The sequence below is a fragment of the Bos mutus genome, chromosome 3, assembly GCF_027580195.1.
Source record: "Bos mutus isolate GX-2022 chromosome 3, NWIPB_WYAK_1.1, whole genome shotgun sequence".
Classification (NCBI taxonomy): Eukaryota; Metazoa; Chordata; class Mammalia; order Artiodactyla; family Bovidae; genus Bos; species Bos mutus.
Genome location: NC_091619.1, coordinates 91,339,388 through 91,362,136, shown reverse-complemented (window position 1 = coordinate 91,362,136; position 22,749 = coordinate 91,339,388). Strand labels below are relative to the sequence as shown.

The following is a 22,749-nucleotide window of genomic DNA, read 5'->3' as shown; positions in this document are numbered from 1 at the left end:
AATTTATCATTTTAATCTTGTTAAGTGTATAGTTCAGTGGTTTTAAATACATTAATAATTTTGTTCAACCATCACCATCATTCATCTCCATAGCTCTTTTCACCTTGTAAAGCTGAAATTCTGTAGGCATGAAACCCTGCCTCCCATTACCCCTTCTCTCCAGACCCTGGCAATACAAACTTCTACTTTGTGTCTCTACGATTTTGACCAACTCTCTGATGTAAGTGGAGTCGCACAGTACTTGTCCTTTTGTGACTGGCTCATTTTACTTTACGTAGTGTCCTAAGGGTTTGTCCATGTGGCATACTGCCTTTTTCAGGTTGAATAATAGCCATTATGTGTATACCACATTGTGCTTATCCAGTTGTCATTGATATGTACTTGGGTTGCTTCCATGTTTTGGCTTTTGTGTTGATTATTGTGAGTAATGTTGCTGCAAGTAGGAGTATACAAATATCTCTTTGAGACTCTGCTTTTTTTTTGATCACTCTGTGAAGCCTCAGTTCTTTGACAAGGGATTAAATCCAGGCCTCTGCAGTGAAAGCCCGGAATCCTGATCACTAGTCCACTGGGAAACTCCCAAGACTCTGCTTTTGGTTCTTTTGGTATATACCCAGAAGTATATACTAGAATGGACATGAGTTTGAGCAAACTCTGGGAGATAGTGAAGGACAGGGAAGCCTGGTGTACTGTAGTGCATGGTGTCACAAAGAGTTGGACATGACTTAGCGACTGAACAATGAGCAATCCAGAAGTGGAATTGCTGGATCATATGGTGTGAAAGTTGCTCAGTCGTGTCCGACTCTTTGCAACCCCTTTGGAATTCTCCAGGCCAGACTACTGGAGTGGGTAGCCTTTCCCTTCTCTAGGGGATCTTCCCAACCCAGGGATCAAACCCAGGTCTCCCTCATTGCAGGTGGATCATATGATAATTCTTTTAATTTTGGGGTAACTACCATAATGTTTTCTGCAGCAGTTGCACAGTTTTTACATTCTCACTAACAGTGCACAAGTGTTTGAATTTCTTCACACACTGGCCAACACGTTATTTTTTTTTTTTTTAAATTTTTTAATAGTAACCATTCTAATGGGTGTAAAGTGGTACCTCGTTGCAGTTTTGATTTGCATTTCCATACTTATCAGCTATACTGGGCATCTTTTCAGAAGGTTATTGACCATTGGTATGTCTTTGAAGAAATGTCTAGTGAAGTTGTTTGCCAGACTTTAAATTAGGTTGCTTAGGTTTTATTTTTGTTATTGTTGTTGAGATATAGGAGTTCTCTGTGTAGTCTGGATATTAATGCCTTATGATATAAGATTTTCAAATATTTTCTCCCCTTCTCTGGTTTGTCTTCATGAAGTTCAGTTTGTATTTCTTTTGTTGCTTGTACCTTTGGTGTCATATCCAAGAAATCACTGCCAAATCCAGTATTGTGAAGCTTCCTCATGTTCCTTATAGGAGTCTTATAGTTTTAGTTCATAAATTTAAGTCTTTGATCTGTTTTGAGGTAATTTCTTTCATGTGGTGTTATGTTAGATTTTACAACTTCATTCTTTTACATGTGGATATCTAGTTTTCTTAGGACGATTTCTTGAAAATACAAAATTGTCTTAGCACCCTTGTTAAAAAAATAATCTGATCATAAATGCAAGGCATTGTTTTAGGGCTTTCTAGTCTATTCCATGGGCTCCCCTGTGGCTTAGATGATAGAGAATCTTCCTGCAGTGCAGGAGTCCTGGGTTTAATGCCTGGGTTGGGAAGATCCCCTGGAGAAGGAGATGGCAACCCACTCCAGTATTCTTGCCTGGAGAATCCTATGGACAGAAGAGCTGGGCAGGCCAGGTTCAATCCTTGGGTCGGGAAGACCCTTGGAGAAGGGAATGGCCACCCACTGGTCTGTATGCCAGTATTTATGGCAGTGCCACATGTTCTGATTATTTTAGCCTTGTATTGATAGTTTGAAATCAGGATGTGTGACTCCCTTGGAATTCTGTATAAATTCAGGGCGTGTGTTTGTATTTCTGCTAAAAAGGTCATTGGGATTTTGGTAGGATTATATAAATATGTAGATAATTTTGTGTAGTATTGACATCTTAAGTCTGCTAATCCATGAACATGGGGTGTGTTTCCATAATTTATGTCATCTTTAATTTCTTTCATTAGTGTGTTGTAGTTTTCATCATACAAGCCTTTCATCTCCTTTGTTAATTCCTAAGTACTTTATTGGAGAAGGCAATGGCACCCCACTCCAGTACTCCTGCCTGGAAAATCCCATGGGCGGAGGAGCCTGGTAGGCTGCAGTCCTTGGGGTCGATGAGGGTCAGACACGACTGAGCGACTTCACTTTCACTTTTCACATTCATGCATTGGAGAAGGAAATGGCAACCCACTCCAGTGTTCTTGCCTGGAGAATCCCAGGGACGGGGCAGCCTGGTGGGCTGCTGTCTATGGGGTCACACAGAGTCGGACACGACTGAAGTGACTTAGCAGCAGCAGCAAGTACTTTATTGTATTATTGTAAACAGAATTATTTTCATGATTTCCTCTTCAGATTGTTTATTATTATTGTATAAAAATTGAACTGATCTTTGTGTGTATCCTGCAACTTTCTGGATTCATTTATTAGCTCTAATAGATAACAGTTTTTTGTTTTTTTTGTGGTATATAAGATCATATAGTTTGTAAGTAGATCATTTTATTTCTACCTTTTCAATTTGGATGCCTTTTATTTTTTTAATTTAACTTTTTATTTTATATTGGAGTAGAGCTGATTAACAATGTTGTGATCACTTCAGGTGAACAGCAAAGGGACTCAGCCGTACATACACATGTATCCATTCTCCCCTAAACTCCCCACCCATCTTGGATGCCTTTTATTTCTTTTTTCTTACCTACTTGCTCTGTTTAGAACTTCCAGTGCTGTGTTCAGTAGACGCTGTGAAAGGGGCTTTTGTCTTTTTCCTGATTTTAAAAGCTTTTAGTCTCTCACTATTGAGTATCATGTTCATTGTAGATTTTTCATGTATGGCTTTTATTAAGTTGAGGTAGCTTCCTTCTGGGCTTTTTGCGAGTGTTTGGGGCTTCCCTGGTGCCATAGACAGTAAAGAATCTGCCTGCAATGCAGGAGACCCAGGTTCAATCCTTGGGTCGGGAAGACCCTTGGAGAAGGGAATGGCCACCCACTCCAGTATTCTTGCCTGGAGAATTCCATGGACAGAGGAGCCTGGCCCACTACAGTCCATGGGATCACAGAATTGGACACTTTGCCAGAAAGGGTGTTGAGTTTTGTCAAATGCTTTATCTGCATTAGATGAGGTGATCATGTGGTTTTCCTCCTTCATTCTAATACTCTTGTATATTAACATTGATTTTTTAGTATACCATGGTATGTTGAACATTGCATTCTGGGAATAAATCCTACTTGGTCATGGTGCTGTGCGTATTTGCTTAGTCATGTCTGACTCTGCGATCCCATGGACTGTAGCCCACACAAGCCCACCTCTGTCCCTGGGGATTCTCCAGGCAAGAATACTGGAGTGGGTTACCATGCTCTTCTCCATGGGATCTTACCAATCCAGGGATCAAACCCTCATCTTCCACCTTGCAGGCAGATTCTTTATCACCTGAGCCACCAGGGAAGCCCAAGAATACTGGAGTGGGTAGCCTATCCCTTCTCCAGGGAATCTTCCTGACCCAGGAATTGAAGCGGGGTCTCCTGCAATGCAGGCGGATTCTTTACCAACTGAGCTACCAAGGAAGCCCTGGTCATGGTATATAATTCTTTTATTTGGCTGAGTTTGGTTTGCCTGTATTTTGTTGAGGATTTTTCCATTTCTGTAAGGACTGTTAAATTCTAGTTTCCTTTTCTTGTAGCGTCTTTGGCTTTGGTATCAAGGTAATGCTGGCTTCGTAGAATGAGTTAGGAAATGTTCCATCTCCAGTTGTTAAACTGAAAAGTTTTAACATTAATTCTTCCTTAAGTGTTTGGCAAAATTTACTAGTGAACCCATTAGATCTAGGGCTTTTATTTTTGGGGAAGTTTTTGATTATTGATCCAGTTTCCTATTTCAGTTTTCTTCAGTGTCTTCATGATTTAGTCTTGTTAGGTCTTATATGTCTAGAAATTTTCTCATTTTATCTAGGTTATTAAGTTTATTAGAATGTAATTTTTCATAATACTCTTAGAATTCTTTTTTTTTTCCTATTGAATTGGTGGTAATGTCTTCTGTTTCATTTCAGATTTTAGTATTTTGAGTCCTTTCTTTTTTCTTAGTTTCTTTTTTTTACCCTTAGTCCATCCATCTGTCAGTTTTGGTGATGTGTTCAAAGAACCAATTTTTTGTTTCATTGATTTTCTTGCTATTTTTATATTCTCTATTTTTTTGCTCTTTGCTTTAATAATGATTATTTCCATCCTTCTGCCAGCTTTGGGTTTAGTTTTTTGATCTTTTTACGTTTAAAATAGTTACTGATTAGGAAGGACTTTGCTCATTAGTTTCTATATGTTTTACAACTTTTTTTTTAATCCCTCATTTCCCTCATTACTGTTTTCTTTGTTCAACTGACTTTTTGGATTTTTTTTTTTTTTTTGGTTGGTATTATTCTTGTGTATTCTGTAGCTGTTTTCTTTGTGGTTATCATGGATGTTAGTTACATTTAACATCCTAACGTTATGACACTCTAATGTGAATTTATACTAGCTTAATTTCAATAACAAACAAAAGCTGTTCCTTTAGCTGTCTGTCTGCACCCCTTTTAATTGATGTTCCCAAATTATAGATTGTCTGCCCCAAAGCACAGAATAATCCTTTTTAGTGTGTTCATCACAAGTTTTGTAGAAAACAAAATTTGGAATTAAACCAGATTTATAATAACACTAGTTTTTAGATGAATAATGATCTTTTGAAGGAACTATTTGTTTATTAAATCATGTTGAAAAAAAGTGTTACCGACCATTTAAAAAATACCACTAGCTTTTGTAATTGCTCATGTATTTACCTTTGTTGAGATCTTTATTTCTTCATATAGCTTCTTGTTACTGTGTGGTGTTCCTTCATTTTCACCTTGCAGGACTTCCTTTAGCGTTTTTCATGGGGCAAGTTTAGTGGTAATGAACTTCCTTGGCTTTTCTTTACACGGAAATGTCTTGGCTTCATCCTCACTTTTTAAAAAACTTAACAGTTTTTTATTGGGATATAGCTGCTTAATAAACAGTGTTGTGATAGTTTCAGGTGAATAGCAAAGGGACTCAGCCATAAATACACATATATCCATTCTACCCCAAACTCCCTTCCCATTCAGGCTGCCACATAACATTGAGCAGAGTTTCATGTGCTGTATAGTTAAGTCCTTGTTGTTTATCCATTTTAAACATTGCAGTGTGTACATGCCCATCCCAAACCCCTTAACTATCCCATCTGCCTATCCTTTCCCCCTAGCAACTATAATTTCATTCTTTAAGTCTATGAGTCTCTTTTTATTTTGTAAGTAAGTTCACTTGTATCATTTCTTTTTAGATTCTGCATTTAAGGGATGTCATTTGATATTTCTCCTTCTCTGACTTACTTCACTCAGTATGACACTAAGTCTGTGTTGCTGCAAATGGCATTATTTCATTCTTTTTTTAACGGCAGAATAATATTCCATTGTACTTATGCACCACATGTTTATCTGCTCCTCTGTCAATAGACATTTAGGTTGCTTCCATGTTTGGGCTATTGCAAACAGTGCTGCAGTGAGCATTGGGTTACATATATTCTTTTGGATCTTGTTTTTCTCTGGATATATGCCCAAGAGTGGGATTTCAAGGTGATATGGTAGCTCTTTAGTTTTTTAAGGAACTCCCCTCCTGTTCTCCACAGTGACTGTACCAATTTGCATTCCTACCAACAGTGTAGGAGGGTTTCCTTCTCTCCACACCCTCTCCAGCATTTGTTGTTTGTGGAATTTTTGATGATAGTCATTCAAGCTTTCACCCTCACTTTTGAAGGACAGTTTTGCAGTGCATAAGATTCTTGGTTGACAGTTTTTTTCTTTTAACACTTTGAATATATCAACCCATTGTCTTCTGGCTTCTAAGTTTTTGATGAGAAGTCTGCAGGTCTTAACTGAGGAGCCTTTGTATGTGATGATTTGCTTCTCTCTTGCTGCTGCTTAGAATCTTTGGCATTGAAATTTTGATTATAACATGTCTCATTGTGAGTCTTCTTGAGTTCATCTTGCATGGAGTTCTTGAATTTCTTGGATGTTTATATTCATGTCTTTCATCAAATTTGGGACATTTGCAGCCATTTCCCCCCCAATATTCTTTGCTACTGTAAGTCTCTTCTAAGATTCCTACAGTGTGTATGTTGGCCTGTGTAATGGTATTCCACAGGGTCCTTAGACTCTGCTCCTTTGTTTTCAATCCTTTGCTTTCTGTTCCTCTGACACAATTTCCTTTGTCCTATCTTCAAGTTTGTTGATTTTTTTCATCTTCCCGCTCAAATCTGCCTTGAAAAACTCAAGTGAATTTTTATTTCAGTTATTATACCTTTCAACTCCAGAATATTTCTGGATTCTTTTTAAGGTTTTTTTTTTTTTTTTAATTTAAATCTCACTTGAGTTTTCTCTTTTGTTCTTTTTCTTGACTTTATCTAATTTTCCTTTCGTTCTTTGAATGTCTTTAAGGTGGATGTTTTGAAGTCTTGTTTGAGTTGACCTGCTATATCAGTTCTGTTACAGGGACAGTGTCTTTTGATTTTAATTTTTTCCCTTTGAATGGGCCATGCTTTCCTATTTCTTTATACGCTTTGTGATTTTTGTTGTTGAAAACTAGGCATTTGAAACTAATAATATGGCAACTCTGGAAATCAGATTCTTTTCCCTTCCCAGGGTTTGATGTCTATGTTACTGTTTTTGTGTTTGGGATCTGTGTTGAGGATCAGCCTGAAGTATAAATTTTAAGATCTCTAGGTCTTTTATGAGCCTTTCCCTGGATATGTGCAGTAACTTTGGGATATTCTCTGTATATGTAGTTGTTTTGAATGTCATAGTCATTAATGTCTATCTTCTAAAAGGGGAAAAGGAAACAATGAAGGGGCAGCCCTTGAAATTGCTTGGAAGTCATTTTAGCTGGTGGGAGAGGGGCTTTGAACAGTTGGCTGGTGAGGGTGCAGTGGCATTGGCTACCCACCTTTTTGTGCCTGTTATCAGAAGCAGTCAGAGCACAGATTCCTGATATTTGGAGGGTTCTTTTCCCCACCTGGACTCTCACAGGCTAAGTGCAGGCAGCTCTAGGAGCATATGCTGGTGGCTGGGAAGTGGGATGGGGCATGGGCAGCTATTGTGGAAAGAGCTGAAATTGATGGAAATGAGCCACAGTTTATTGTTGAAACATCCTGTAGAAGTTGCAAGCATGGATATAAACTCCTTTATTTACCCTTTTTAAAAATTTTATTTATTAAATTTTTGTTGTGCTGGGTCTTTGTTGCTATTCACAGGCTTTCTCTAGCGCTGGTGAGCAGGGGCTACTCTCTAGTTGTGGTTTGTGGGCTGCACGTTGTGCTGGCTTCTCTTGTTGCAGAGCACGGACTCTGGGTGCGTGGGGTCAGTAGTTGTGACGCATGGGCTTAGTTGCCCTGTGGTATGTGGGATCTTCCTGGACCAGGGATTGAACTGGTGTCCCCTGCATTGCTAGGCAGATTCTTGACCACTGGGCTACCAGGGGAGCCCCCTTTTCTTTCCTTATTTCTTGAAAATGGTTGTCCACTGTTACATTACATTGTGTGTTGCTTGTTAAGTCTGATGACAATCTAGTTCTCTGATTTGTTTTGATATTTTAATTATTTTTAAATGAAAGAGATGAATATTTTTAATGATAAAAGGTACAATTCACAAAGATAGACATCATAAGCCATTAGACACCTAACAACAAAGAAACAAAGATACATAAAGCAAAAATCAGAACAGATCTAAGGGAAAAGAAAAATACAATCATAGTGACACATATTAACATTTCTCTGAGTATTTTATCAAGTGCAAAAAAAAGAATAGGAACATCTTGAGTAATGTCATTAAAAATTATAGTAGATTTCTATTCATATTAATGATTTGTTTGATCTTTTTATAAGAAGGCCCTGAAGGTTGTTTTTCTTTACCATTAAATTTAATCTTTATACTGTGATATGTCTTGGATTTGATTTAGGTCAGTTTTCCCAGGTGGTTGATGGTAGTTCTTTCAGTGTGTTGATTTAGGTCTTTTTTTATTTCTGGAAAGTTTTTGTTGGTAGTAATTTTAAAAATTAGTTCGTTTCTTCCCCAAGAACTTCAAGTGTATGTGTGTTGTATCTTTTTTCCATATCAGCACTCAATCTTAGATCCTTTTAACTTCTTTCTTTTAAAATTTCTTTATCTTGTTTGTTTCTTGCATTTCTTCTCCTTACTAAATTTTAGTCAATTCTATTATTCTTTGGATACTTTGTACTTAGTTTTTATGTTTGATATGACTTGATCTTTTCTTTTCTTGAGTTTAATCATCCCTGTTTCATCTTTTTGTTGAATGTATTTTTTTCACATCCAATAATCCTTATTAAGAACATTTACTTCAGTTTAAAGTGGTATGTTACAGATTTGTTTTTGATTTACGAGAAGAATTTTTCTTAGCTGAAGTGTGTAGTTTTGCTTCAGTGTATAAAGCTGTTACAGGTCTTCGTTGTGGCACATGCAGTCTCTGAGGCATGTGGGATCTTTAGTTGTGGCTCTAATTCCCTGACCAGGGATTGATCCCCGGCCCCCTTCATTGGGAGTGTGGAGTCTTAGCCATTGGACCACCAAGGAAGTCCCTAGATTTGCTTTTTAAAAAAATTCTTACAGTAGCTTTATATGGAATTGGTTTGAATCTTTTTATTTCTTTGCATTTAATTGACCGGTGTCCTAACTCAAAAGCAGTCTTCTGTCATTTTAGTGATGTGATGTTTCTTCAATGAATGTTGTTACTGCTGATCATGGTGGAGTTGTTTTTCTTTTCATTTTTGTGAAATCCTGAATTTTACCCCCTTTTTTTTCTTTTTCTTCACTTCCCAGTAATGCTGAAAACTAGATAAAATCTAGTTTTATATTTTTAAATAAATGTTTAAATAAATAAACATTTATTTTTCATTTACGGTTTGGGTAAGATTACCATTATTCTCCAGACCCAAAGTCTATATACAGACTTCTGGAAGTTATTACTTTAGTGGTGGTGGTTGTTCAGTTGCCTAGTTGTGTCTAACTCTTTGCAGCCCAATCAGCTGTGGCACACTAGGTCTTCCCGTCCCTCACCATTCCATCTCCTGAAGTTTGCCCAAGTTCCTGTTCACTGCATCAGTGATGTCATCCAGCCATCTTATCTTCTGACACCCTCTTCTCCTTCTGCCCTCAGTCTTTCCCATCATCAGGGACTTTTTCAGTAAGTTGGCTGTTTTCATCAGATGACCAAAATACTGGAGCCTCAGCTTCAGTATCAGTCCTTCCAACGTGTATTCAGGGTTGTACTTGAGTTGGTAGCAAAGAAGAATTATCTTAATATTAATGAACTAATTAATTAGTTCTATAAAAGTTCAACTCCTTTTTCATCTTAGTTATTTTATCTTTTTTTTTCCCCTATCTTTTTTTTGTCTATTTTATATGAGTACTTAGAGAACACACGTTCATGGTTATTGGTTGTTTAAGCATTTACATGCTATGCATTATTCAGTCGAGGTCTCTACTGTAACAGCTGTAGGGAGATAGTATTTGAGTCTGTCTCCACTGCTTAATTAGTTTGTTATATTTAGCAATGTACATCACCTCTCTGGAGCCACCATGTAAAAATGAGGTTGAGGAGAACATTTACCTACTAGAATTACTGAATGAGATCAACATTGTAAAGCTCTTGAAACATTTAAGTGAATATTCATTGTTTCAAACACTTGACACACTAAAAAAAGCCTTCCTTGTAGGTGAAAGGTGAAACCTGTTGGTAACATCCTTGTTTTCTAGGTTGCTGGAGGAGCAAATATAAGTCAGATTTCAGAAGCACTGAGCTGCTACAGGAATAGATCATGTTTTATGAAGGAAGCCCTCTACAGGCTCTTCACAGAGACGTTTTCAACGCAAATAACCATGCCTGCTATTTTAAAGGTAACTACAACTCAGAAATGTAATTTTTAAAACTACTTATTACTTGATTCAATTAAAGTTGTTTAAAATTTGGAAAACTCAGCAGTGGCCACAGGACTGGAAAAGGTCAGTTTTCACTCCAATCCCTAAAAAGGTAATGCCAAAGAATGTTCAAACTATTGCACAATTGCACTCATCTCACACACTAGTAAAGTAATGCTCAAAATTCTCCAAGCCAGGCTTCAGCAGTACATGAACCGTGAACTTCCAGATGTTCAGTCTGGTTTTAGAAAAGGCAGAGGAACCAGAGATCCAATTGCCAACACCCGCTAGATCATCAAAAAAGCAAGAGAGTTCCAGAAAAACATCTATTTCTGCTTTATTGACTATGCCAAAGCCTTTGACTGTGTGGATCACAATAAACTGTGGAAACTTCTGAAAGAGATGGGAATACCAGACCACCTGACCTGCCTCTTGAGAAATCTGTATGCAGGTCAAGAAGCAACAGTTAGAACTGGACATGGAACAATAGACTGGTTCCAAGTAGGAAAAGGAGTATGTCAAGGCTGTATATTGTCACCCTGCCTATTTAACTTATATGCAGAGTACATCATGAGAAACACTGGGCTGGAAGAAGCACAAGCTGGAATCAAGATTGCTGGGAGAAATATCAATAACCTCAGATATGCAGATGATACCACCCTTATGGCAGAAAGTAAAGAGGAACTAAAGAGCCTCTTGATGAAAGTGAAAGAGGAGAGTGAAAAAGTTGGCTTAAAGCTCAACATTCAGAAAACGAAAATCATGGCATCCGATCCCATAACTTCATAGCAAATAGATGGAGAAACAGTGAAAGACTTTATTTTTCTGGGCTCCAAAATCAGTGCAGATGGTGACTGTAGCCATGAAATTAAAAGACGCTTACTCCTTGGAAGGAAAGCTATGACCAACCTAGACAGCATATTAAAAAGCAGAGACATTACTTTGCCAACAAAGGTCCATCTAGTCAAGGCTATGGTTTTCCCAGTAGTCATGTATGCATGTGAGAGTTGGACTATAAAGAAAGCTGAGCACCAAAGAATTGATGCTTTTGAACTGTGGTGTTGGAGAAGACTCTTGAGAGTCCCTTGGACTGCAAGGAGATCCAACCAGTCCATCCTAGAGATCAGTCCTGAGTGTTCATTGGAAGGACTGATGTTGAAGGTGAAACTCCAAAACTTTGGCCACCTAATATGAATAGCTGACTAATTTGAAAAGACCCTGATGCTGGGAAAGATTGAGGGCAGGAAGAGAAGGGAATGACAAAGGATGAGATGGTTGGATGGCATCACTGACTCAATGGACATGAGTTTGACTAAACTCTGGGAGTTGGTGATGGACAGGGAGGCCTGGCATTCTGCAGTCCATGGGGTCACAAAGAGTTGGACATGACTGAGGGACTGAACTGAACTAACTGAACTGATTAAACACATCGAATACAGTTACTTAATATGCCTTATTCTATTGTGAGTCACAGTGCCCACACAGTGGGAAAAAAAAAAAAGCAGTGTTAGGCTTAAACTGCCAGATCATCCCATGTTTTGAGCATCTTAATCAATCTCAATTGTTCAGATTTTTGAATTTGATCTGAGCATGGGATGATAGAACCATTGCCTAAAACAGGACTTAATCTGAAAACATGAATTCACTTTGTATAAACATTTTTATTTATTCCTTTACTCTTTAAAATCTAAGATAATAGTTTTTTTTCCAAAAATAGCAACCACAATATCCCTATAAGAATAGAACAAAATAGCATAATTGAAGGTAATTAATTCTAGCATTTAAAGTATTGTGAATAAAGTAAAGTTACCAATATTGATAGGGTCAGACTTTGCTTTCCTTTACAGAAGGATGAATTTGTTTTAAATGTAATTGGAAGAATTATGTGGTTTGAGAAAGAAAACTTCTATTATTTAAACTTAAGTATAAATTGAAGTCCTAAAATTATTGTTTTTATTATTTGTAATTTCTGCAGTTCCATAAAAATAGGCTATTTTTATGACTGTTTTTAGGCTATTTGTGTACCATGGAGAATTAGATTTACTCATAACTTAAAAACAATACCGTATAAAGGGAAAAACTCTGGATCTTTGTTTCCCATCTGTAAGGAGAAAAATTGAATTAGATATTCTAAAAGTCCTTTTCATATCTATGTGAGATTTTGTGGGTTTTTTTTTTATTGAAAATCATGTTTGTTTTACTTTCTATGTATTTATATTGCAGATGATGGCAATTACTTGAAATCCTAAGAGCAGTTTACAATATAGAAAAAAACAGTTTCCATAGAAGCAGTGTATACTGGCTCTGAGTTTATGTAGGTGTCAAAGTAAGGGGTCTGGTCTTTCATTGGTTCATAATCTCAGGGCTCATTTGTATATCAGCAGACTGGTCTCTGAGGAGGGGAGGGATCATTATCCCTATTTGAGAGACAAAACAGATCATGTTGTCCCTGAATGTTGGAGCAGGTATGGTATACACTTGGTATAACACCTTCAGTTTAAATTTATTTCTAGGTCTACACAATATGTCTTCTATTAATAGTTACCTTTCTAATGTTAGGTTTTTTGTTTGTTTTGTGGCCATGCCTCATGGCCTGTGGGATCTCAGTTCTCCAACCAGGAATTGAACCTGGGCCACGGCAGTGAAAACACAGAATCCTAACCACTAGTCCACCAGGCAACTCCCTAATGTTAGGTTTATCACTTTTCAAATTCAAATTTCTTCCTGCTCTTTTGATGGATTCATCCCATCTTTTTGTCCACTTTGTGTTTTTCTTTATCACGTTTCCCTTCCCTCGTAATTCCCTTTCCATTCCACCCCCACCTCCATTTCCTATCCAGATCCTATCTGAGACCCTGCCTAAATGTGTTCTCTGAATGAAACTTTTGACTTCCATACCAGAGATGATTGCTTGCTGTATGACCACCTTAGGCAACACTTTATTTATACCTCTTTTGTGGTGCTTTTTTTCCAATTTCATCTTTTGACATCTCTTACAATGTTATTTGTTTATATACCCTATTTCTTTCATAAGGCTTTATGCTAAGGAGTAGGATATAAGTGATTCCTGTTTATTTCCCCTGTAGTGCTTATCATAATGCCTTGGAGGGACTGAGGCTCTATAAATGATTGTGAAATCACAGATGAGGAAACAGGTCCAGAGGAAGGAAGTGAGTTACCTAAAGTCACACAGCAAATTATTGACTGTGTTTGGGTTAGAAGGTATTGCTGGTGTCCTAAAAAATAAATGGTGAGGATGGGAAAAAATCTATTACTTTTTGTCCTGATAAGCAAGTATTTTTGATAACACAGAAATAAGACTGTGTAAAGAATGCTAATGTTGTCATATACCACTAAAATAAATTCATCTTCAGCTTGTGGCTGTAGGAATGAGGAGTCATCCATTGGATTTGCCAGTGCAGTTCACAGCCAGTGCTTGTGCCCTCAACTTAACACGCCAGGGCCTGGCCAGGGGCATGCCTGTTCGTCTGTTGTCAGAGGTTACCTGTCTACTTTTCAAGGCTTTGAAAACTTTCCCCCATTACCAGCAGGTAATTTGATTTTAATATTTGACTGTGCTTCTTACTTGAGGACAAATACATGAAAAATATGTTTTATTTAGTTCTGATTTTTCATCCTGAGAGAGAGAAGGAGGGAGGCGAGGGAGGGGGGAAAACAAATGCATGATTACTGTAGAAAAAACAAGAAATATAGATAAGTAATATGGTTTAAAAATGTTGCATTTATCAGAAAACAGCTACCCAGAAACATCTACTGTTAACACTTTGGTACATCCTATAGGCTTAGCAACATGTGTGCAAATTGAATTGAGTCATAGATCTAAATATAAAAGCTAAGTCATAGGTCTAAATATAAAAGCCATAAAACTAGAATAAAACATCAGAGTAGGCAACGTTTTCTTAGGATACAAAAAGCACACTTCATAAAAGAAAAATAATAAATTAGAATTCATCAAATTAGAAGCTTCTGCCCAAATACACACAGAGACATTAAAAAATGAAAAGATAATCCAGGACTGAGAAAAATGTCCATTACATATATATGACAGAGGACTTTTATCCAGAATGTAAAGAACTATTAAATAGGTAACACAAGATAAACAAACCAATTTTTTAACAAGGCAGAAGGCTTGAACAGACACTCCATGAAAGAAGATAGTGCAGGTGACAAATGAGCACTTGAAAAGATGCTCAGTATCTTTATCTATCAGGGAAATGCAAATTAAAAGCACATTTAGATACCACTGCACACTTAGGTGGGCTTCCTGGGTGGCACTAGTGGTAAGGAATCTGCCTACCAGTGCAGGAGATGCAAGAGACACGGGTTTAATCCCTGGGTCTGGAAGATCCTCTGGAGTAGAAAATGACACCCCACTCCAGTATACTTGCCTGGAAAATCCCATGGACAGAGGAGCCTGGCAGGCTACAATCCATGGGGCTGCAAAGAGTTGGACATGACTGAGTACACACCACAGCCTCACAGCATAGATAGCCTCATAGATAACACTGCACACCCCCTAGATTGGTTGAAATTTAAAAAGTGACAGTATCAGGTGTTGACAAAAGTGTACAGAAACTGAAATTCTCATATGCTGATGTTAAGAATGAAAAATGATAAAACCAATCCAACAGTCTGGTAATTTCTTTGAAAGTTAGAGATATACCTTTCATACTACACAGTTATTTCACTCGGAGAAATGAAATTATGTAGCCATATGATGGCATACACAAATGCCCATAATGTCTTTATTCATTATCCTCCCAAACCGAAAACTTAATGTGTAGCAACAGGTGAATAGATAAACCAATAATGGTATATTCATATAAGGAAATACTACTTGGTGATAAAAAGAAGTGAAGTACTGATACATGCCACGTGGATGAATCTCAAAAAACATTCTATGCTGAGCAAAATAAGCTAGACATGATAAAATAGATACTGTATGACTTTATGTGAAATCTTAGAAAAGACTAATTAATGACAGTATGATTTTCTGGGGTTGAAATTTGCAAGTTGGGAATGGAGTGGAAAGTGTCACAGTGGAACTTTTCAGGGTAATGGAAGTATTTTTTATGTTGATTGTGGTGGTGGGTAAAGTTATACATAATATTTATAAATGTGTCAGATCTGATTGAAATGTATACTTAAAGTTAAAATGGGAATCAGTCTATTAAAATTACAGTAACATGATCTTTCCTCACTTAAAAGAAATCTGTATTTCCACTTTTTCTTGAAAAATTGGATGATCCTTCTCAATTCAGTCTGAATTCCTACATGGCCATCATTAGTTGGAGCTGATTAATAACTGCCACCATAAAAGGGCCTGAATTGTCCAGTTTGCCATAATTCCTCCCGCTGCCCTGTTGTTTTGCATTCTGCCGTCTTCATTTGTTTATGTTACTGCCTAGTTCCTGTTGGCATTTCAGGTTTGCTCCCCCTGCTTAATACACTATGCTGCTGTCACGGCAGTACATGCCACTGGCCTACTCATGGTCTTTCAAAGAGATGTTACAATTTTTTATTCCTATAGCTTTCCTAGAAGTCCTTTTCTCTCTCCTAGTTCAGTTCCTACTAGTCGTAGATAGAAAGTAGAAGCTCTGTCACAGTTAGTTATGAGATCTGGTTCAGACATAGTCATTCATTAGCTGGGCCAGGCTTCTAGGAATTGGTTTAGATTGACGCACAGGCAGGCAGCTTCCCACATAGATCCTTCTAGGGTTCAGGGGGAACGGAGACTCCCTCTCTGCCAGAAAGGAGGAAGATTACTCTTTGGGCAAAGGTAAATGTTTAGAGTTTAATAGTAAGATTGATACCAGAAACTATATAAACCAACTATACTTCAGTAAAAAATAAATTTAAAAAACTATAAAAAAAAAAATAGTAAGATTGAATGAAGAACTTGGAAAGGACCAGGTATGTAGTGGGCGTTAAATAAGAAAAGCTTAGAAGCTTCCAAATGCTTAGAACCTTTGTTTAGAATGGGTGTACATTTGCTCATAATTATTTTTCTTTATTCCCTTAAAGTTACAGAAGAATTGTCTTCTCTCCTTAACCAATTCCAGGATTCTTATGGATGTTCCATTCGACAGGCAAGTATAAAATTAGGTGATCTAATTTTGGGGTACTGACCAGTATTATTCTGAGCTTTGTTGTCTTTTGGTTATTAGCCTAGCAGGGGTCTGACTGAGGCTGCGATAAAGCGTTTGGGGAGAATGTTCTGTTCAGAAGTACTGTAGTTATAAATGTTGTCTCACAAAGTGTGAGTCCATTTCCGGGCAGTGAGTGATAACCTAGGTGCTAGAGGGTTAAATATCGAATCAGGTTCTAGCTCTTCCATTATCCTTATGCATGGCAGATCTTCCTGGATCAGGGATCAAACCTGTGTCTTCCGCATTGGCAGGTGGATTCTTTACCACTGAGCCACCACGGAAGCCTTTCTCTACCTTTTTGCATACTCTTTTCTTCTCTTCTTTTTGCCAAACACTCTTGGTTTTCATAGCTGAGTCTTTATAAGTCCACAAGTATTTTTAAACAGGATTTGCTGGGGAGGCTGAGTGATTTCTTAACTTCTCATGTATAGTTTACCACGTTTATTGTGAGAAAAATACTGTTTTTTAGGTTCGATGCTGCCAAGTTTGTTATGAGATGGCTTGGTAAGCATGAAAGTCCCAAGATGCAAGCCATGGCAGTGAGCATAACCTCTATTCTAGCCCTGCAGGTATGTGGTTGCTAAATGCAGACCTCTTTCTCTAGTCATAGCGGAGCAGTGATAGAATTTGAAACATTTTACTTTCTGCTTTTTTGTTTCTAGCTCTCACCTGAGCAAATTGCACAACTCAAAGAGGAGGTTTTCATGGCAGTTAAGGTAGGTTGTCACTTTTAGAACTTTTCAATAAAAGTAACAGTTTAAAAAATTAAGAACAGTTTAAAAGTATTATAAAATGAACAGTCTGTGGGACCTGCTACCCAGAAGAAGCTATTCTCTACTCTTCAATAGCTGTTTCTTCTGGTATTTACCTCCATATTTCTAAATGAAATGCTTATAACTGCAGCTGTTTTTTGTTTTGGCTGTGCTGCCTTCGTTGCACTGTGAGCATTCTCTAGTTGCGGCATGTGCTGTGGGGGTTTTCTTGTTATGGATCTCAGCCTCAGGAATTGTGGCATTTGGGCTCTAGAGCACTTGGGTTCTCTAGTTGCAGTGTGCAGGCTTAGTTTTTCCATGGCATGTGAGATCTTAGTGTACTCACAGCTCTCCACCACCACCAGAGATTGGATCCATGTCCCCTGCATTGGAAGGTGGATTCTTAAGCACTGTACCACCAAGGAAGTACTACAGTTTATTGATTTATCAATTTTAGATGTTACCTCCTGATTCTGCTGCTGTCCGTTCAGTTCAGTTCAGTCGCTCAGTTGTGTCCAACTCTGTGACCCCATGGACTGCAATACTCCAGGCTCCTTGTCCATCACCAACACCTGGAGCTTACTCAGATTCATGTCCATCAAGTCAGTGATGCCATCCAACCATCTAATCCTCTGTCACCCCCTTCTCTTCCTGCCTTCCATCTTCCCAGCATCAGCATCTTTTCCAGTGAGTCAGTTCTTCGCATCAGGTAGCCAAAGTATTGGAGTTTCAGCTTCAGCATTAGTCCTTCCAATGCATATTCAGGACTGATTTCCTTTAGGATTGACTGGTTTGATCTCCTTGCAGTCCAAGGGACTCTAAAGAGTGTTCTCCAACACCACAGTTCAAAAGCATCAATTCTTCATGGTTAGTTGTTGCAGCCTTCTTGGTGTCAGATCCTTTGTTCTTGAGGTCAGGTCATGGTGAGGTAGCGAAGTTTCTTTAAAACTCCACCAACAAATGTTACTCTGTTTTATAAGAAAGGGCAAGGTCCCTAGGCAAAAATTTCACCCTCCAAGATCCAAGTCTAGCTATGAGGCGGGGGTCCCTGCAGGGGTCAGTTACCGTGCCACAAAGCATTGTCCAGCACCCAATCTGGGTTCTCTTGCCAGTGTCCAGGCCTGGCTGAAAAGGTGCATCTTAGTTGGCATCTCCCTCAGGGCCAGGTCTCCAGACCCTGCCCAGTTGGCATCTCTTAGGGAGCCAGGTGCCCTAGACCCAGCCATTCCTCAGCTCCTCAGGCTGTCCAAGTGGTAGGGGCTAGGTCCCACAAACTGCATCCTATACAGACTGCCACTGCTATTAGATCACAGAGGCAGGGATGGGGGAGAGGGCCATCACCTCAGGGCCTGGCTCTGCCAGTGTGTGGCCTTGGCAAGGGTTCTGTGTCTCTGTAGAACACAGGCCTCAGCCTGTTCTCTGGGCCCCCCACTGATGCACGGCTGGGTGAGCTGGAGGCTCCAGGGAGGAGGCAGAGATCCACCTCTTACCTCACTCTGCACAGGACGACCACCACTCTGCCTGCCATTGGTTGAATGGTCGCTCATTGGCAGTTGCTTGCTTGTAGGAGGGGCCTATTGCCCTGCCGACCAGTAACTGAGCAGGATCACTAAGGGTCACTCGCTGACAGTTGCTGAGTTTAGGGAGGGGCCCACTTCACCACCAACCGGTGCCTGAGCAACCTTTAATAGTCTTTTGGTAACCATAGTCTGGTAAGGGAGAAAGTGGGGGCTAATGGCTACAGCACTGGCTGCATGCTGAGGGCTGTGCACAGCCATGCTGTATTACACTTTCAGGTCTTGCAGCTTTATTTTTGTGAATTCTCTAGATATATTCTCTCTTGACTGTATAAAATATTTGAGGTGGAATTATAACAGAGTGCTGCCAAGCACAGATCTTAGCACGTGGCCATCACTGTGTACTATTACTGTACACCCTGTTACCAGCCATTGATTGGTGCTGCAGTGGGCCCTCCCACAAGCGGCCAACTGTCAATAAGTGACCATTATTGGTCCTGCTCAGCCATTGGTTGGCACCAGGTCCCTCCCACAGGCAACCAGCTGTCAATGAGTGACCATTAGTGGTCCTGCTCAACCATTGGTTTGCACCAGGCCCCTCCCACAAGCAACCAACTGTCAATGAGTGACTGTTAACGGGCCTATTCAGCAAACAGTCAGTGGAGTGGTGGTCATCGGGAGAGTGAGGTAAAAGGTGGATTGGGGTCTTCTCCCTGGGGACCTCCAGCTTACCTGGCCTTGGGCCCTTGGGTAAGCTGGGAGGCTCAGGGAACAGGCTGGGGGCTGTGTCCTGCAGGGCTCCAGAACCCTCGCCAAGGCCACCTATTTGACTTTGCCCAGGCCTTGAGGCAGCGGTGAACCTCTCCCCTGTCTCTACCTCTTGACCTAATGGCAGTGGCAGTCAGCATAGGATGCAGTTGGCGGGACCTGGCCCCCACCATACAGGTGGCCTGAGGAGCCTGAAGGCCAGTTGGGCTCCTGGCTTCTCATTGATGATGGCTGGACAGGGTCTGGGGACATGGCCCTGAGGGAGTTGCCAACTGAGATCTGCTTCTTCAGCCAGGATCTGGACCTCAAAGGCTGAAGTTTTTGCCTAGGGACCTAGCCCTTTCTTGTTAGGACGGAGAATAATATTTGTTGGTGGAGATTTACAGAAACACCTTACCTCACCATGACCTGACCTCAAGAACAAAGGATCTGATACTAGGTCCCTTGTGGAAATGGCTGTCTCTTTCCTTTTACATGATAGTCTGGCATGTTTGAAAGAAAGCATAAATACTAGCTCAACTTTGATCTAGAAATATTCTAATATGAAATGGTATGTTGGAATCTGTTAGTTTTTTCAAGATGTTAGGACATACGATTATAATACTAGTGTTATCCTCTAGCCACAGTAACCTGCTCAGTGGCATAGAACAGACGGTTTTTCCTCTAGAATATCTCCCCACTCCCCTCCCCCCATTCCCTGTGTCCTCATTCCTTGCTTAGCTGCCTTATCCTCTTTTTATTCTGGTCTCAGTTTAGATAGTACCTTTGTATGTGTTATTGAGTGCAAGCACAAGTTTATTCTGTTTGCCACACAGCAGGCCAATCAGGAGATGAGTTGATGGAACAGAAAATAATTATTTTAATTAGATAACTAGCAGACCAAGAAGATGGCAGACTAGTGTCTCAGAAGCCATCTTGCCCCAGGGACCACCACTCCCCTGGTGGTCCAGTGGTTAAGAATCCGCCTTGCAGTGCAGAGGAAGTGGGTTCAGTCCCTGCTCAGGGAACTAAGATCCCACATGCTGTGGAGCAACTAAGCCAGCATACGGCAATCAGTGAGGCCTGGCACCACTTAGAAGGTCCTTGTGCCTCAAAGAGCCCTCATGGTGCAACAGAGGTCCTGCATGCAGCAACTAAGACTTGATATTGCCCAATAAATAAATATTAAGAAAATTATTTTTAAAAGAACCAAACCCATCTTACCCAATCGTAACTGAGATAAGATTTGGACTCCTTTTATATACAGGAGGGGAGAGGGGCTCACTTGGCACTGACCAGTGGCTGAGCAGGATCACTAATGGTCGAATGTTGACAGTTGCTCGCTTCAGGAGAGGGGCCCACGTTGTGCCAACTGATGGCTGAGCGGGGTTGCTATAGCTTGCCCCTGCCTTGCTGCCACAACACTCTGAGCAGAACAGTGCGACATCAGAAAGCGGCCAGGTCTGAAGAACTTCCAGATCACTCCAGCATGTTGTAACTCTGGTTGGGGCGAAGCACAAGGCGCACAAGCAGTGGAGACCACAGTGGCTACGTGGAGGCAGTTGACACACCCATCCCTGGGATTGCTGTCTGAGGCAGGGGCACTGTGGGTTCAGCCCATACTGACTTCACTGGTCAGCTCGTGACTGATGAGGTGGCCCAGGTGCGAGTGTCCCCAGAGTGGAGCTCTAGCCTGCCCAGCTGTGCGGTGGGTAGGCGGCAGGCATGGACCAGGGGTCTGTGTCGCTTCGTGCAGAGAGGTGCAGGGTGGTGCAGCAGCCCCTCCCTAGATGGCTGGTGCCAGGGATGGGGGAGGGAAGGGCCCATCACACTTTGGGAAGGCTGCTGTTACATTTGGAGGTTTCTCACACCTTTTCTAAAGAAAATTCTTAGGCTTTTAGGTGTTTCCTTCAGAGCATTTACCAAATCTTAAAATTCTTTTATTTACTTGAGAAAAACCAATTATCTTTTTTTTTTTAATCTGTCTCTCTTACCTGAATATGTGCCTGCCTTCCAAAAGGTGTTGACTAGATACTCTTAACACATGAATAATGGAATAGCTAATATGTACTTGATTATGAGGTTTATTAACAAGCATGACAAACTAGATTAAGTGATTATTAAAATTTAATATTTTTTTCTTTTGAACCTCACAAAAACCCTAGGAAATAGGGGTAACTCATTTTACAGAGAGAAGGTAGGAACCAAAGCTATTAAGTGGTCAAACTGGGTTTAGAACCTCGGTTTGATTCTAAAAACTTTTCTTAACCATTGCTTTCCTTATATTGGAAACATTTGAGTCAGTCACCAGCGTGTCTAACTCTCTTTTTCTTTTTTAGGAACTTCTAGCAATAGTAAAACAGAAGACTGCTGAGAATCTAGATGACGTCACCCTCTTGTTTACTTTGAAAGCACTTTGGAATCTTACAGAACAGTCTCCGGCTGTTTGTAGGCACTTTATTGAGAATCAAGGATTGGCGATCTTCATCCAAGTCTTGGAGGTGGGAAGACAGGATTGAGTTTATCTGTAAAGTTATTTTCTTCATGATACAATAACCTGTATATTCTTTTCACAGACTTTTTCAGAGACAGCAATACAAAGCAAAGTACTTGGTCTTTTGGTAAGGTGAATTGTTTTGAATTAATTGTAATTAATTAAACAATAAGAAAACTAACACTTATGTGTTACCTACTATGTGCTAGGCACTTTTGTAAGCAGTTTACATTAACTTGTTTGATCTTCACACCATCTCTATAAAGTAAATACCATTATATATGAGTCAGCTATTGCTGTAAACAAACTACAGCTTAAAACAGCATCCATTTTATTTACTTGTGAATCTGTGGGTCAGCAGTTTGAACTCAGCTCAGCTGTGCACTTCTGCTGGTCTTATGTGGTTACTCATGTCACTGCCGTCGTCCATCAGTGGCTGAGCTAGACCTAGGTGCTCCAGGATGATCTGACTCTGACCTCTGGCAGTTGGTGCAGGTTGTTAGCTGGGCCTGGTGTCTGTATGAGCTTCCTCACTTGGCGGTTTCAGGGCAGTGGTAGACAGCAAGTCCACTGCACAAATGCTTCTTCAGTTTCTGCTTATGTCAGATTTTCTAATGTCTCACTGGTCAAAAGCAGGTTATACAATCTGGGGTGTTTTCCAACAACCACTTCTCCAGTTCTCTGACACCAGCTAGATGTCCTACAGTTCGATTCAGCTAAATTCTGTCACTGACTGTCAGGCATTAGCATCAGATCCTGAAAAGCTCAGTTCCACAAGTCTGCCTCCACTTTAGTTGCCAACTGTTAAGTCCAGAGCTACTCCTGCTTCTGATTGACTTTAAGTTGAGGGATTCCACAACCCCTTCCTCAGGTTGGTAATTTGCTAGAATGGCTCACAGAACTTGGG

At 39.9% G+C, this 22,749-nt stretch overlaps 1 protein-coding gene across 1 annotated transcript in view; it reads left to right on the top strand.

Moving 5' to 3' along the window:
• The window catches only part of ZYG11A (zyg-11 family member A, cell cycle regulator), a 66,027-nt gene that overhangs the window by 33,891 nt on the left and 9,387 nt on the right, over positions 1-22,749 (top strand). Inside the window, exons 4-10 of the mRNA XM_070368041.1 lie at positions 10,001-10,141; positions 13,537-13,713; positions 16,208-16,272; positions 16,802-16,901; positions 16,995-17,048; positions 21,688-21,849; positions 21,925-21,969. Of these exons, the coding sequence (XP_070224142.1) occupies positions 10,001-10,141; positions 13,537-13,713; positions 16,208-16,272; positions 16,802-16,901; positions 16,995-17,048; positions 21,688-21,849; positions 21,925-21,969 (744 nt within the window). The remainder of the gene's footprint in view (positions 1-10,000; positions 10,142-13,536; positions 13,714-16,207; positions 16,273-16,801; positions 16,902-16,994; positions 17,049-21,687; positions 21,850-21,924; positions 21,970-22,749) is intronic.